General features: G+C 35.6%; 1 protein-coding gene across 2 annotated transcripts in view; it reads left to right on the plus strand.

The window, feature by feature from the left end:
• The window catches only part of KLHL1 (kelch like family member 1), a 183,582-nt gene that overhangs the window by 141,031 nt on the left and 26,229 nt on the right, over window positions 1-16,322 (plus strand). For both annotated transcript variants that reach the window (XM_053935143.1, XM_053935144.1), the window contains one exon: window positions 13,848-14,072. In XM_053935143.1, the coding sequence (XP_053791118.1) occupies window positions 13,848-14,072 (225 nt within the window). The remainder of the gene's footprint in view (window positions 1-13,847; window positions 14,073-16,322) is intronic.

Here is a 16,322-nt window from a genome sequence, read left to right on the forward strand (position 1 = left end):
GGGCTGGGAGATGATGCTGATACTGTATTATCGCTCCTAAAGAATTAGTAATTTATTTTATCCTCCACAACTTTCTTCACTGAATGACTGTTATGGGTGGTTGAAATTCACAATGATGTATTTTTAATACTTCCTGATGTTTGCTACCAAATGTGAAACCGTTGCAAATAATTGGATGAACTAGACAAATTAGCAGTTTATTAACTAGCATATAAAATACTGGCTAAGTGCAAATATTATGAAAGCATTTGAAGGTTGTATGGCTCATCACATAAAGAGTAGCGTAGCACGCTAGGTTTGTTTTGAAGTCACTTCTATAAGTATCTTCCTTTCCATAAAAATGAAGTGATAATTAAACTCCAGCAAACAGCAACTGGAATTTTGCCTGATGTGAGAAATTAATGCAGCATAGTACTAAATGGATAGAGAGGAAAGTATCAAAGTTAGATGAATCTGTAATTTTAATTTCCTAGACAAACTAAAAGAATTTAAATCTCTGTTTCCACACACCTTTGCTTATTTATTGATTTAATTTTATTTTAAATGCACATATAAGAAACACATTTTCTCAGCATGTGTGCATTAATGGACTGGGATGCATTAATAGATTGCGGGTATGTGCTGCTGACAATGTTCCATTCACTTTACCCATTAATATCATCACAATAACTTCTCTAATTTGGATTATCAGTATTTAACCATCTAATAGTTTACAGAAGTCCACACATAGAGGAGGATGATTAACTGAAATAAATTAGTAATTGCAAGAATTGGACATACAGCAATTTTTAGGAATTATTAAGCTCTGACTTCCTGCAGCCATCCTGGAATCCCAAATATAGAGCAGAAGCCAAGTGGTAGAACATGATGTATATATGGTCTATGTTAGATGGTGCTATGGATTATGAGCAGGAAAATATGCAGCAAGTGGAGATTGGTATCAGTAATCAAGCAGTGTTGTAATGATGTCAGAATGCTGATTAATTTCTCCTGAGGTTTTCTAGCCTGTCTCACTAGGTAGCAGTTAGAATAATAAAGGAAAATGAGAACTTGCAGAAAAAGAAAACAAAAGGTGTTACAGTAACCATGATCCAAAACCACTGGTGTATATTACTTCTAGAATAGCCCTAGACTAGTTCCTCAAAGTCCTAGATTAGTTGTTTACTGAATCCCAGTCTTTAAGTAAATACAAAGGAAAAAAAGAAATGAAAAGTTGCATGAACAAGAAACTCTTCCATAAAAATGTGGCAGGTCATTTTACAAAGAGATGGAATCATCAATTTACTGAAGCACCGATATTATATATGTGCTTTTCATTAATCTTATGACTAAATATAAAACCTGCTGCCAAAAGTACTCTGGTGGTAAACAGGTAATGTTCATGATTAAGCTGTATCATGCAATATTAAAAGTTTGTTTATTGTTGTATAGATACTTTTAGAAAGATCTCTTCTATTGCCACAGAAATATTAAAAAAATTAACCTTTTGAAATATGCAGTTGAGTCCTCCAGTCATTCTTCATTATACATTCATGTTGCATATTTTTCCTTTTCTTTAATGCATTTTAAATCATTGCAATAATCCTCTTTGCTTCACAAATACAGTTTATCAAATGTGGTTTATTACATATATATATAATTATTTCACAGGAATGCCATCTAGCATAGCTACATGAAGTTACTCTTGTTCTAGTGAATTTTGGAGATGTCCTTGTTTTTCTGGGTTTTTTTAATTTTGATTTTGTTTTTTGTTTTATTTCATTTTGTTTCTAGCAAGACATTTCTTAAAGCAGATTTCATTTAAACTTTATTTTAAATTTATATTTTTCATTCTCATATAGGCATATATTTTTAAATACTGAAAGACATATTCAAAAACCTATTGTAAATACTGTAAAAAAAAAAGGCAAAAAATAGGGAAAGATAATCTTTTTCCTCTTAAGTAGTTCTTCTAGCTTCTTGAGATATATGTTTGAGTTGTCTGTGACTTGAATCTGCCTCCTTCCTCTTCAGTTTAGTAGGAATTTGTTAAAAAATTTAAAAAAAATTAAAAATAAGAAAGTGAAATCTATAAAGATTGTTATATGGCATTTTGCAAGTTGTAAAAATTTTTGCAAACTGCTCTGTCTTCACATAGTGTTGTGGTTTGACATGGAAGTGAATTTTTTTTTCAGGAAGTTGGGTCAAACCAATCAGCGGTCAGGTTTAGATATTGGCACCTAGAGTGACCACTTAAAGTATGGACATGCCTCTGAGAACACAGGAGGTTAAAAGCAAGAACTCCCAGAGGAACTTCTCTTTAGTTCCGGTCATCAGAGAGTACAGACTCTCCCCTGCCCAGCCTCAGGCTGGGCGGGGGAGGGGAAGCCATGCGGCCTTGTCCAGGTAGGCCGAGGGGCTGAAAGGCTGAAGGTCTGGAACCGAGCCAGCTCCTGTGAACGGAAGGGTGGAAAGAAACGGAGATGCCTTTGTCCCCCCATCAGAGGGAAAGAGACAGAGAGCCTGATGGCACCTGAAAATTTGCTGGCAGAAGAGAAAGAGAACGGGTGGGGGCATGATGCCCAGTGTGGGAGTTGAGAATGCTAGGCAGAGATTTCAGCTGTCCAGGGAGTCTGAACTTTTAACCCTTTCCTGGGAAATGAGGGCTTTGTAAAATATTACTCATCTTCAATTTGTAGTAGAAGAGAGACAGTCTGGGACCTGAGATGTTAGAAGAAGAAATTTTTAGGTGGGAGGAGATGATAGAGTAGCTTTTGGCTGGACTTCTCTTGTTAGCCATGGACTGAACCAAAATCTCCTGCAACAGAGACTGCATTTTAGGGGAATGCAGTGGTGACCCAAGGAGACCTGCTCAGTAACCACCAGCACAGAAATGGCAGGAACAGAAGAAAGCTGAGGAAGGAATAGTGATGCCCTCTGTCTTCAGGAAGAAGATTATCTTTGTTCCTAGACCCTTTGCCCCAGGGGAAAATGGGGGGGACTGTAGTCCCAAGATGAGAAGCTGAACTGTTACCTCATTTAGCCTGTGGCAAAGCATCCTTAAAGGAGCCCTATGAGCAGTCTGTCCATGCACGGTGGTGAGAGCACTGTGACATGGAAAGGAGAGTGTCACACTGGCAGATTTTCTCCAGGCGGTGCCATGTGTGACATGGAAACACAGGAGGTGGCAGCTGTGTTTCCTGGGGGGCCTGTGGTACAAGAGAGACTTCTCTCTCCCTTGATAGACTGAGTATTGATTATCTGGTAATTTGATCAGGAATCCCGGGTGATGTTTCATGGTGGTTGTTTTAGAAATTAAGAAGAGGAGGGGTGTTTTAGAGAGTCTTCATTCTAGATTTAGTGTGTGTGTCTTTTAGTAGTAGTAGTAGTTTAATAAAGTTTTTTCCTTTGTTATTAAGCTTAGTCCTGCTCTACTCTATTCCTGATAACATCTCACAGCATTTATTTGGGAAAGTGTATTTTCATGGGGGCTCTAGCATTGTGCCAGTGTCAAACCATGACACATACATAAAAGGTTTGACAGCATTCATTATCTATCCATTTGATGCACAAAACCATCTTGAGTAAACATCTTAATCTTACTCGCATTTTCATTCTAAATATACAATGTACAGTAATTGTGTTTAAGAATGTGTGTGCTTAAAATCCTGTATTTGTATAATACACAAACAGCAAAATCTACTTATGAAGATATTTTCCTTTAAAAGAAAGAGAAGTCCAAAGTGTTTATTACTAAATATTTCTCTCTGATGTGCTTCTTGAAAAGTTTTGTATAAATATGCATACTTTGTAAGTATACTTATGGATGTGCCTGTTTCAGCCCTGGTCTGACTCCAGGAGCAGCCCCTGTCAAGCAGGAGCACAAATATGCTATTGGTCCCTATTGCATAAATAGATGTTCACAAAAGAACTGAGAAGTGAGAATTTGATCGTCCTTCTTGCAATCCTACTGTTTTTATTGATAGCATGACATATATGTCATTACCACTCCTCTGTATGAGTATCTTCTGCCTTTGGTGCTAATTTTTTTTCACCTGTGTTTTCCATGAGGATATTTGTTATCTTAAAGAATCATGTAGTCATAGCGTTAAAATACCTCAGGAGGACAATAAACACAATAAATTGTGCCTCTGACATTGCAAGCAGCTGTCAGTATACCACTTTTTATTTAGACACCTACAGTTTTTCTCTGAAAACTTGTCTACTCAATTTAAGTAGCAGTTCTATGTCAGCCAAACAACTGCAGCATTTTCAAGTATCAGAAGTGAGTAATTTTACTGAGATAGATGTGAAGGAGCAGTGAAGGGTACTGGGTTTGTTTAGGCTGCAGAAAAGGAGGCTCTGGAACAGTATTATCATTCTGTACTACTACCTGAAAAGAGTTTGTGCAAGGTGGGAGTTGGTGTCTTTTCCCTAATAACAAGCAATACAAAGAAAGAAAATGACACCAACTTTGTCCAGGGGATGCTTTGATTGGATATTAGGAAAAAGGTTTTCCAGTGAAAGAGTTGTCAAGCATTGGAACAAGCTGCCTAGGGAAGTGATTGAATCTCCATCCCTGGAGGTATTTGAAAGTTATGTAGATGCAGCACAGAGGGACAAGGTTTTGTGGTTGACTCAGCAGTGCTGGGTTGAGGGTTGGCAATCTTTTCCAGCCAAAATGAGTCTATGATTTTGTGTCTGCTCAGTTGCATGTAATATGTCTCACTGTTCTTCCTTATACTTTCTGGAATTCATTTTTCAAAAAACAGAACCATTTAAAGGCCTTTTTTTAAACATAAAAATGTGTGTTGGCATAATCCAGTGTTTTCCCAGACATTCTCTAGCTAGATATGGAAGACATTGGAAAGGGAAAACAATTTACCTTAATCTAAAGTGCACTAATAAACAAGTAACATTCCATTAGCTTTAGGTCAACATTGTACCAATGACCAATTCTGTTTTCCTTTTTCATGCTTTCTAGAAGACTCAACAGAAAAATAATGGAATATATAAACAGAAACAACACCACAGAGAATATACTCTTGTTGGAGTAATCAAGATAGCATAGTAATGTCATCATGGTGGGTTTTCTTGAGAAAATTAGAATACCAGAATAAGTGGCAGGCAGGCTATGCAGAATGAATAAGTAACATTTTCAGTGTCTGTATTGAAAATATGCATTGAAATTTACTTTTCCTTACAGATTCCTTAAACAGAAAATATATAATTTAGCTGTGAAAAAAAAAATCCACTACTTTTTTAAACAGAAAACCAGACAATGTCTTTTGGGAGAATTAATTTATCTTTTGCAGAAATTCATACTTTTTAATATAGCCTGAGAGTTCATTATTTAATATATGTTTGATATATTCAACATATATTCAATATGTTGAATATTGAATATATGTTGAATAAATCAAGCATATATTGATATAAAGAGAGTCTGATTTTTAGTTTGATTCACACAATAAAAACCAGAAAACAAAATGAACTGTTCTAAAAAATATATATATCTTATATTTAGCTAGCAATAAAATATTCTGGAGAGAGAAACCATAATTAATGAAACAACAGGAAGTAAGTTCATGAATCAATCATGAAGTTCAACATTGGGAAGCACAAAGTCCTGTCCCTGTTCCTTTTCCTCATAGGAATGAGGGCCACCTAGATGCAGCTTGGCAGAAAAGTGCCTGGGATAATTTTGCCCGAAACATCTGCCTAACAATTGTTCAGGTATTTGGAAACAACAAAATTGCACATGCAGATATAATCTTTTGCTACAGATCTAGGGAGCAGAGGAAGCTGTACAGCGCAGCCACCCTCTCCATCCACTATCGACTCCCTGGCAGACTTGCATGAGTATTTTAAAGCATGTGCTGCTACCATAGGGGAAGATATGAGGGGAGTATTTTCCCGTTTTCATTTGCTTTTGGTTTCTCTTTAAGGCACCAAGAAAGATTGGCCTCAATACTCACTGTAGAGGTGAGAGATGTTCCAGTGGATTTCCTCCCTGGCAGGTAGTACCATGAGAGGTCATTTTACATACCTCACTACTAAGACAATGCAGTGCATCTCTTTGAGAACTGGGGCTCATGAAGAATAAGGAAACAGCCTTTTCCTAGGTAGTTATCAGAAAAAAAGATAGGCAAAATACCACTATTTGAGGTTTAAATACCCCTCTATCCCTTCTCTTTTCAGTCATCAAATTGCTTATATTTTCCTCACTCTGGTCAGATCTCACTGGAAATATTGGTCAGTCCTTTAAGAGCATCTCAGACAGGTGATGAAAGGACTGGAGCCTCTCTTCTGTGAAGAAAGGCTGAGAGATTTGGGACTGCTCAGCCTAGAGAAGAGATGACCTCCAGAGGTCCCTTCCAGCCTCAACTGTTCTGTGACTCTGCAACATGTTAATGTAATTGTAGAGTAAAAGTAAAGCCTGGCTAATTACTTCACCAGAGGAATATGAAATACACTGTCTAATCACTAATGAGATAATTAAAGGTATAAATCACACTAAAATTCTCTTCTCGTCCAATTCTTATAAGTATGAACATGATTATTTCCTTCTTTTCACTCCTATGATTTCCAGTATGTTCAGTTTCAAAGGCTAATTAGCAGTTTAAGTACTTTGATTTAGCAGTGCATTTCAGAATAGGAAAAAAAAAAAAAAAACCAAAAACAAAAACAAAAAAAAAAACCAAAAAACACCATATTTTAACACCATCTGGTATTTTTTCAGTACTAATTTTATATCACTAAATTTCTGGCTTTTTTTCAGTGTAATTATCTTCTGAAACTGCTGATTCAGTTATAGTTGGAAACGAAAAGAAGATCCTGAGGTGACCTATTCTGAAGCCTCCATGGCTTCAAGTGTGACAGAAGAGCCAAAGTTATCACACACAAGATAAATTTTATAATCCCACAAACTTCTTACCTTGTCAATCTGTTGCCCTGGAATTCACACCAGTTGGTACAAACTATGGGGTTATGCAGACAGTGCAAGAGGGTCGTGTGTCATGGGTTTGTAAGGGGGATTATTATCCCAAGAACAACCCTCTGTCTCTAATTACTTCCCTGCAACTTACTCTATTGTCTGATGTTTACAGTGCAGATATCTTATCACTTATTAAAATACAAAAAAAAAAAAAAAAAAAAAAAAAAAACAACCCAAAAACCCCAACAAACAGAAAAACCAAAAATCCTCAACCAACCAACCAAAAAAACCCTCCAAAAACCCCCACAAAAAAAAACATCCTTGTGTGTAAGCTAGAGAAGACACATGCCTGGCAAATGGATAACTTAAAGAATTTCTATACTACCAGCAACCTTATCTTTTTCTATACACTAGCCAATTTCTGTACCCTGATCACTGAAGTTTCATTAATGGTTGTCACTACTGGTGTTGGCTTTAGAGTAAATCAGCACAAATTCTGAATCTTGTTCTGTAAATAGTTCAGATCTAGGACCACTCTCAATGGCCAGTGTGGATAAGGCTTGAAAAATGGTGGCATCACCTAGTTCACTTCTCCAGCTCTATCTTACACCTTCAGCCACCTCACAAGTCGCCTTGCCGAATTCTAGGAAATGCTCCGAAAGTCTCTATTGTCAAGCACAAGAAAATCCAAGTAATCTTCAGTAGAGCTTTCACCTTATTTTTAATACTCTGAACTGGAGAACAAAATAAACACAATTATCTTTTTAAACTACAGATGGCACCATATAGAATCCAATCAGCATTATCTGGGTCACATCTGTAAAGGTTAGGAATAGCACACTATGCAGCAGGTTTATCTTAGAGGGAAGTAATTGCAGCAAAACAGAATCTCCCAGGAAGTGAGCTAAGGGCTAAGCAGTATAGATGAGCATCTCTACATCTGTAATGAAAAATAATGAAGAAGGCTAGGAGTTCTGGGAAACTGTTACTGTTGCAGCACCAAACTACTCAGTTCACATTATTTAACCAAATAATGATCAAAGAAGCCTATTGATTTATTATGGTGCATAATGAACTCCCACTCAGATGAACCATGTGCTTAGAATCAATATCAATCATGCAGTACATAAACTGAAGTAGTAGACACTTGCAAAATATGAATTTACATCTTTAAATTTCTTAATGTTCTTCTTGACCAAATCCCTCAAGGTTCTAGTTGCAGACACACATACACATAAACAAACACAGATACACAGCTTGTGTAGGTCACCATCACCTACTTCCCACTGGTGGGAGCTCCAGTGGGTACAGAATATGTAGTTCCCCTAGAATTTGCATTTGTCCACATGTGGAACTTTTATTTTTATTGTTAATACATTATTTGCACAATTTTCAGTGGGAACAGAACTGTTTTAAAAGAAGAGGCATGAGTTTATTGCTGAGCAAAGGTAGACTATCAATACTGCATGACATAAATCATTAATACAAGGAACTTTTGTAAGTTTTAGACTACATAAAAATATAAATAAACCATGAATGTTTTATGTAATAACATAACACTATATTGTAAAACAAAGTGCACAACATCAAAGACATTTACTAAAATCACTGTTGAAAAGCTATCAGTTCTGATACACTCAGAAATAGAAGGATTTGTGGGAAGAACTTGTATTGGTTTTAGAGAATTCTGCTCATATGGAATAATTAAAAATTCCCAGAGGTTCTCTGATTTTTATTTTATATCACTATATGGAAAAACCTTCTGACATTTTAATACATGTTTTCACTAAAAAAAAAAAAAAAAAGTAAGATTTTTTTTGTGTATGTGTTATACATTTTTGGAGTGCTTAAAGGAATTTATAGCAGTCTTATTATAGAGTAATGAACTGCTACCCTATGCTACCATTTTCTGTATAGATGTTTCTTTACCAAAATAATCTCCTTGGTATCTGCATCAGTAACCTCCTTAGGTCACATTCGTTCCACTTGAGTCACCATCTTTTCTGTTCAAAATGTAATGTTGCAGATCACTAGATCAAGGTCATCATTTTGCACCTACTCACAGCAGCATCTCTAAATCTTGAACAAAATGATCAGAGTACATGTCAGCAACAGCTTTAGTAATAGCAAAATCAGCAGAAAGTCTTACAGGGGAAAAAATGTAGAAATTTTCTGATGATAAATGTAGAACTCGTAGCCTTCTCCATGGGTTTAAATACTGAATCATTCTACAATAAGGGGAAAAAAATGGTATTTTATGTGGAAATGTTTACACCGAATACAAAGATAGTTGGGCAAGGGGGATATGTTTGGGATTTTCATCTGCTTCTGAAGCAATTTTCATTTTGTTTCTATGAAAAGTACGACATTATACCTAGCTAAGATAAATATGTTGCATTCATAGTCTCAGACAATCTTCATTACTTCATGTAGCCAGTGTCAGCTTGTTCAAAAATTTGCAGGACAGGTTTCTAGTTTGAGTTAAAATATTGGGTTGCAAATAATATTGATATCCAAATATTCTTTTTCATTCAATGACCTTGCTGTATTATTAGTCTTCAGTCACCAACAATGCAAAAAAAGTGAGAATGTCAATCAGGTTTCTACAAAAATCTTGATTTATAAGTCATTAGCAAGGAACTGAAATATGCTTAATTTTAGAAATAGACAAAGTTTAAGAGAAGATATTTATAGAATCATTTCAAGGGTTTCACCAAAACAATTTCACAAACTCATGTGCTTAAAAATGGCAACAAAAACAAAGAAATAGAAATTGGTATTTAGTGCAATGGTGTACTGCTCTGTAGATAAAGGTGAAATTGTGAGAGCTAGTACCTTAATGTTTCATCAGAAACATGGGGAGGTAGGATCATTTTCATCCCTGCTTCATACACAGAGGAATTGTCAGCAGCAGTTGGACATTAATGCAGAATTCCCCTGATCATCTACGGCATTTCATTTCTGAAGTTTTCTTTCTCTGTAGGTCTCTCATTACTTCATAGACCTTGATTAATAAGGGTTTATAATGCCCATATGCACAATACACAGAACTAATTTCATCCAATGCCCAGCTGGATCCTAAGTAGAATTTAAGTTAGGATAAAAAAAAAAAAGTTGACATGTACCCAGAACATCAAGAAACATTGATATGTTCTTCCCAGAAATTATTTGTGCTCCCACAGTCATGGAATAGCTTTTTAATTTACTACACACTTTTTTTTTTATCATGCAAATAGCACCTAATTAATTCTGCTTCACCTCACTATGTCTTTTTCATATAGTCTCTCTTCAGTGCTACATCCTGAAATTAGTCAATTCTAGAGCTGTGTCCATCTGAAAAATAGGAGTTTGTGCATGCATGTGTGTATAGAGGAATTGTCTGGGTGTGTAGTACTTTTATTTTAAGATCTTCAATATTCTGTGTATTTGTTTTTCTTTCATCTTTACAGTTTCATAACCACTATCTTAAAGACAGTCTAGTAAGTAATTTATTTCCTCTTTACCATTAGACCACTCAATTAGACCACTCAAAAATCACTAGCAATACGTCAGTGAAGGAAACAATAGTAGAATAAATTTTAAAATATAATTCCATGCACTTTCTAATACAGTCAGTATTTTTATTTGGATCTCTGTGTGTGTTATTTATTCTGTAGTATTCCATCTGTTTTGTTTTGTTGGAAAATGTGTCTATCTCTGCATAATCAGCAGATATGCTTCAGCTCAAAATGAATAATGATTTTTTCCTTTATTTATTTTATTCATATCTTCACATTAAGCCTGTATCTACAAATTCCATAAATATATATACCAGTCACTTCCCAAATGCTTCCTTCCATCATCATGTTCTTGGGAAATTGGATTTTCTGGTTTTCTGAAACATGTAATCAGAATTACTATGGTTTGCTCATGGGAATTAGACAGAAGTCCTTGTCTACAGATTTCTGACATTGTTAAGACATCCTTTCACAGCCTGTACAGACTAGGGCAGGCAGTATTAACCAACACAGCTCATTTTGTTGAGTTTGCACAGTTTGAAAGTTGCTTCAGTTAGGAGTTGGCTCTGCTGACTGCCATCCACTAGTTATGGCAGAGAGGAGATGACTTTCTTATCTCAGCTGTCATGTAATGCTACCAATTTTTGCTAGTCGCTGGAGCCAGCATCTGGGTGAGTGACTGTTCCTCCACTGCGCCACAGCATGCTGGTTTGAAAACCTAGATACTGATGTCACCTTAGAAGTGATGAAAGTGAGTGGGGATAGGATCTGGTCATTCCATATGGGGTACTCTATGTTCCTTCCAGAACTGGCAGCAAAGACTGACTCATCATCCTGGAATGTAATTATTGATTATCAATTCACTTGCTCAGCACTGGTGAGCCTGCACCTCAAATCCTGTGTCCAGTTCTGGGCCCCTCACTGCAAGAAGGATTGAGCTCCCAGAGTGTGTCCAGAGAAGGGCAGTGGAGGGTAAGGGTATGGACTATAAGTCTTGCAAGGAGTGGCTGACAGAGCTGAGATGCTTTAGCATGGAAAAATAGAAGGCTCAAGGAAGAGCTTATCACTCTTTACAACATCCTGAAAGGAGGTTGTAGCAAGGTGGGCATCAGTCTCTTATCCCAAGTAACAAGTGATAGGACAATAGGAAATGGCCTCAAATTGCACCAGAGGAGGTTTAGATTGGATATGAGGAAAAATTGCTTCACTGGAAGTGTTATCAAGTATTATTGGAATTGTCCAGGGAAGTGATGGATTCCTCATCCCTGGAGGTATTTAAAAGTTATGTAAATGTGGCACTTGGGGTTTAGTACAGGATTTGACAGTGCTGGGTTAAAGGATGAATGATTTTAAAGGTCTTTTCCAACTGAAATGATTCTGCAATTCTACAATTCTATGATTCACTTAGACTTCTAGCAAAGTCAGAACTACCACACAAAGTCATAATATATAATCAGTTGCTTAAATGCTAAAGCAGATTTCCAAGAAACTTCCCCAAAACCTTAATGTTTATGAATTTCTTAGCTCCAGTAGCCTTACCATAAGTCAAATCTTTAAGGTCAATATAGAATTAGCAGAAAATACTGTGAGAGAATCTAAAAATGACATTTCTGTCATATTAATTAAGACTCCTAAAAAATGTGAAAACAGATGTTTTGTAGTCCACTTAGTGACAGGAGATTTTAGCAAAAGTAGCTCAAAGGTGTTGTCATCAAGATAAAGCAATAGCATTGTTGTTTGTGCTGTGTTTGATGCATCCCTGGATACTTTAGATCTTCTGCTTTTATTCTGTTTCAGAAGAAATTTGTGATGTCAACATTTGGCATTGTAAGAATACTTTTCTTCTAAGAGTATTATATGCAAATATAATCAAGCCATAAAATATATGATAGATGAAAAATCAATATTCCAATATGATATTGATTTTATATACACCAGGCACCTTACTCTCCAATAGCTAAACTAATTTGTCTAGTAAAATCCTATTGGTATCAAGATTTTGCCTCCTCTCCTAGGTGCAGAATATCTTTTTACTTTCAAGACCAAAACATTTGAGCTAAAGGAAAGAAACCTATTCCTTTGTCAGAAATACCCAGTTTTCTTCCTAGGAAAGGTAGAAATTTATTCTCTTTTAGTGTCTAAGCTGTGTGAATATTTGACCATATGTATGGGAATGAAGAAAAGTCTAAATATTAGAAAAATAAATTCTCAGTGATCTGCAATTAAAGGTATCCTAAAGTCTCTGCTGATGATACCTTTCAGTCATTTCACCACCTTTTCGTTTAAAGATTTTTCTATTTTAAATGTTGCTATTGCAGAGTCATTGCAATCAAAATAATTACTGTTATTTAAGAGGTCTTCTTTTCTTGTCTGAATTGCAGTCTAGAATGTATTATATTCATGTTCCTGATAACAATGACTTTATAGAACGACACCTATTTCACTTTGTATTGTAGATTTTTGTTATTATTCTCATTCCCATTTTTTATTGTTAGTATTATATAATTCTATCATCCTCGTCATTAGAAATTAGCGAGGCACCTTATTGGAGAAACAGAATTTAAGCAGTCCAGGACCTCCTGGATTAGGTTCTCAGTATGTAATATAATAAAATATTGTAGCAACTCAGACTTAGCCCATAGTAGAACATATGTAGCTGAGCATGATTCAGACTGTTATGCAAGTACAATTTTTTTGAAATCAGAATGAGAAAATTTTTAACTGTACATTTCACCATTGAAGTAAACAGCTTTACAGAATTCATGTGCTACAGTTCTAGCTTTTAACACAAATAGATCCAACATATAAAACATTACAACTTTATGAATATGCATCATTATGATATTCCTTGCAGCACCTCCAAGAAACAGTATCAAATAAACTGTATATTTTGTTCTTTCAAACCTAAGTATTAATGATTTTACAGCTGTTTACTTTCAACTAGGATCAAAAAGATGTCGCTAAATTGAGTGCAAAATTTGGTTCATATATCTTGTGGCTTAATAAAACTGGAAGGGAATTTAATACCTCCAGTTGTAGGTAAGTTATTGCTCCTCTGCTACACTTATATACAAATTGAATTTTAATTATGCCTTTTTTAGTCCAATTAACAAAACTATTGCTTTCATGTTTGTTTGAACTTTGTTCATTGCTTATTGGTTCCACATAATTAATGAATCCTAACGGATTTATTTTCCATGGAATTATAACATTTTATTATAATCCAAAGGGTTAGTTCCAAACAGTCAAGCTTCATAATTATGTTGATTTTTTTCTGTAGGATATTTAAACTTTGAAAGTGAAGCACTGTTATGTGTATGTTAAAATAAAGTGCTGGTTATATTTCGGATGAATTATTAGGTTATTCTCTTAAGCATTCATTTAAATGCATCTATAATTTTGATATTTGTAATTCTGCTTTTATGTCTCATCAGGAGCTACAACTATTGAAAAGTATGATCTCAGAACAAACATATGGATTCAGGCTGGAGTAATGAATGGCAGGAGGCTTCAGTTTGGTGTTGCTGTCATCGATGACAAGCTGTTTGTCATTGGAGGCCGGGATGGTTTAAAGACATTAAACACTGTTGAATGTTACAATCCAAAGACCAAGGCTTGGACTGTGTTACCACCTATGTCAACACATAGACATGGCTTAGGTAAGAAAAAGGTTTTTTTTAAATATGCCACATTTCTTTTGTTTTGTAACTTTTAATGGAAAACTCAGTACTTTTAAGCTCTGGCAGCATTCTGACCAGTAACCATAACTGGGCTTTGCAACATGATAAAAAGAGCTATCCTGATTCCACGAGGTCTGCTTCTTATTGGCCTCCAGTGGTGAGTGGTCACCCCCTCTGATTTATGTGGACCAGAGGCTTCACCATCATCCACCCAAAAATTCACCTCTTCTCCCTTGGGAGGGTGTACCTTGTAGGGTGCAAACCCTGGTCTAGCAAAGCACCCTAGCACCTCTATGAATGGGCAATTAACCATTAACATCTCAGACTCTTACAGACGTGTGTGGAGAATGGCGAGGAGGATGGCAGATTTGCTCAAGTGACTTTGCAGCCTGGAATGCCAAGATGCCAAGGCCTGGAGAATAACAGTGTGGGAACCCCATATATATATATGTATATAAATTAAAAATGCCTACTGCTGTTTATGTCTGTTTTGAGAAGTAAAATTTCTGTGTAACATAGGTGTTTGGAGAGGCTTATGGACATGTTTGAGCTCCCTGTTTTGAGAGAGGTCATAAAAAGCCCAGAGGAGATCCCAGTACATAGGTAAACTATGCATGAGTGGGTGCTTGACAAATGGTTGCAAAGAGCAGCCCAGCCACCTGCTGGGATTGTGTTCCTGCTTGTGTGTTTCTGCCTGGGTGTTGCTTTGGCATCCTCTGGTTAGGAAGGTAATAAATAGGAAATAAATCTACTCTTTGCATTTCAGCAGTGGTTTTGTGGTTACTCCCACTACCTGCCTGGGTTGACTCATGCAACACACAATGTTATCCTGTCCATTCCTCTGAGCCGCAATCAGCAAGTCCTTTGCTGTGCTATTGCATCAATACCTCACAAAATGACCATGCTTTCCTACCCTTCACTCATGTCATTGGGCACTAGCAATATGCATATGTACTGTTGCTGTTAAACAAGTCTTACAATAGAAAATAGCAATGGGAATCTATATCAGATGGCATTATGGCACTGAATATATCACTGATTTAAAATTGTTTCCTAAGTTTAAATTTAATTGTAAATTAGAAATTACATGAGAAAATACATGAATTACATGCAAAAATACATCATGTCTCATCTACCAGTGTTTGAGAATTTTACAGAATCAGTGCTGTTCCCCAGGGTGGTAAAAATGCAATGACTTCAGCTATAACTACAGGAAAGTAGTAATACAACATTAGAGTATGCTGAATAGAAAAAGTATTTGTCTCAGTGACAAAAGAGATGAATCTCTAATTGAAAACCTTTGGTAATCAGTTAAAAAATAATTCTGGACTATAATTTTACAGATTATTTTGGTCAACAGATTTAAAAAATACCATTATAGTTTAAATTGAGGAATGTTGACTAGAGAAAAACTGGTATGCTTTCTATACTAGGAAGAAAGAAACAAACTAGGCATTTGACCATTTGAGGGGGTCTTTTCTTACTATAAAATAATTTTTAAATTTTTGTATTGAAGTAATTCAGGCTTTTTGTGAACAACAAGTAAAATGAGAAAAGAAGTCTAAATTGGGATAATTAAAGGCATTAGAAAGGTGTTCTTTATCTGTAATTATGTACCAATCACATTAATACCTGAGAATCTTAGTTAATAGAATTTAATTGCTTTTTTAATTTTAATTTTTTTCTAATACCCCATGAAGTTATTTTAGCAAATGTCTTTTGTAATGAAAGGTAATCTGAAGTAATACAACTTTTTTTATTATTTGTTTTCTAAACTATGTTATGTTATATCCATGTAGTAATAATTCTAGAGCAGTTTGAATTGGGTTTTGTATACAGGATAGAAATAAGCACCCATCCTTTACATAATGTCTTTTTGTTGACACAGCAAAAAAATTATCAGATGTACCCCATTGTAACTAAGGCCACAACCAGCTAATACAATTCACTTTATCCTGTATTCATATAATCTTCAATAGAAGCATATGTATAGAAGTTGATACATGTAGAAGTGAGGAAATAAAATTGACAGGCCTTGTAGTGAAAATCCATAGTATAGGAAGTCATATGTCAGGCAATTTCAAAGCTGCCAATTGAAGATGAGTGAAAGCTCTTTTAATGGCAGTGTTTGAAATAAGTGGTGCTAAAATACAAAAATGAACGGGCAGACTGTGGGATCCAAAGCTATTATTTAAAGTAGTAGTGATTCTAATATCCCTGTTGAGTAGT

Source organism: Vidua chalybeata, chromosome 2, assembly GCF_026979565.1.
Source record: "Vidua chalybeata isolate OUT-0048 chromosome 2, bVidCha1 merged haplotype, whole genome shotgun sequence".
In the NCBI taxonomy this organism is placed as follows: domain Eukaryota; kingdom Metazoa; phylum Chordata; class Aves; order Passeriformes; family Viduidae; genus Vidua; species Vidua chalybeata.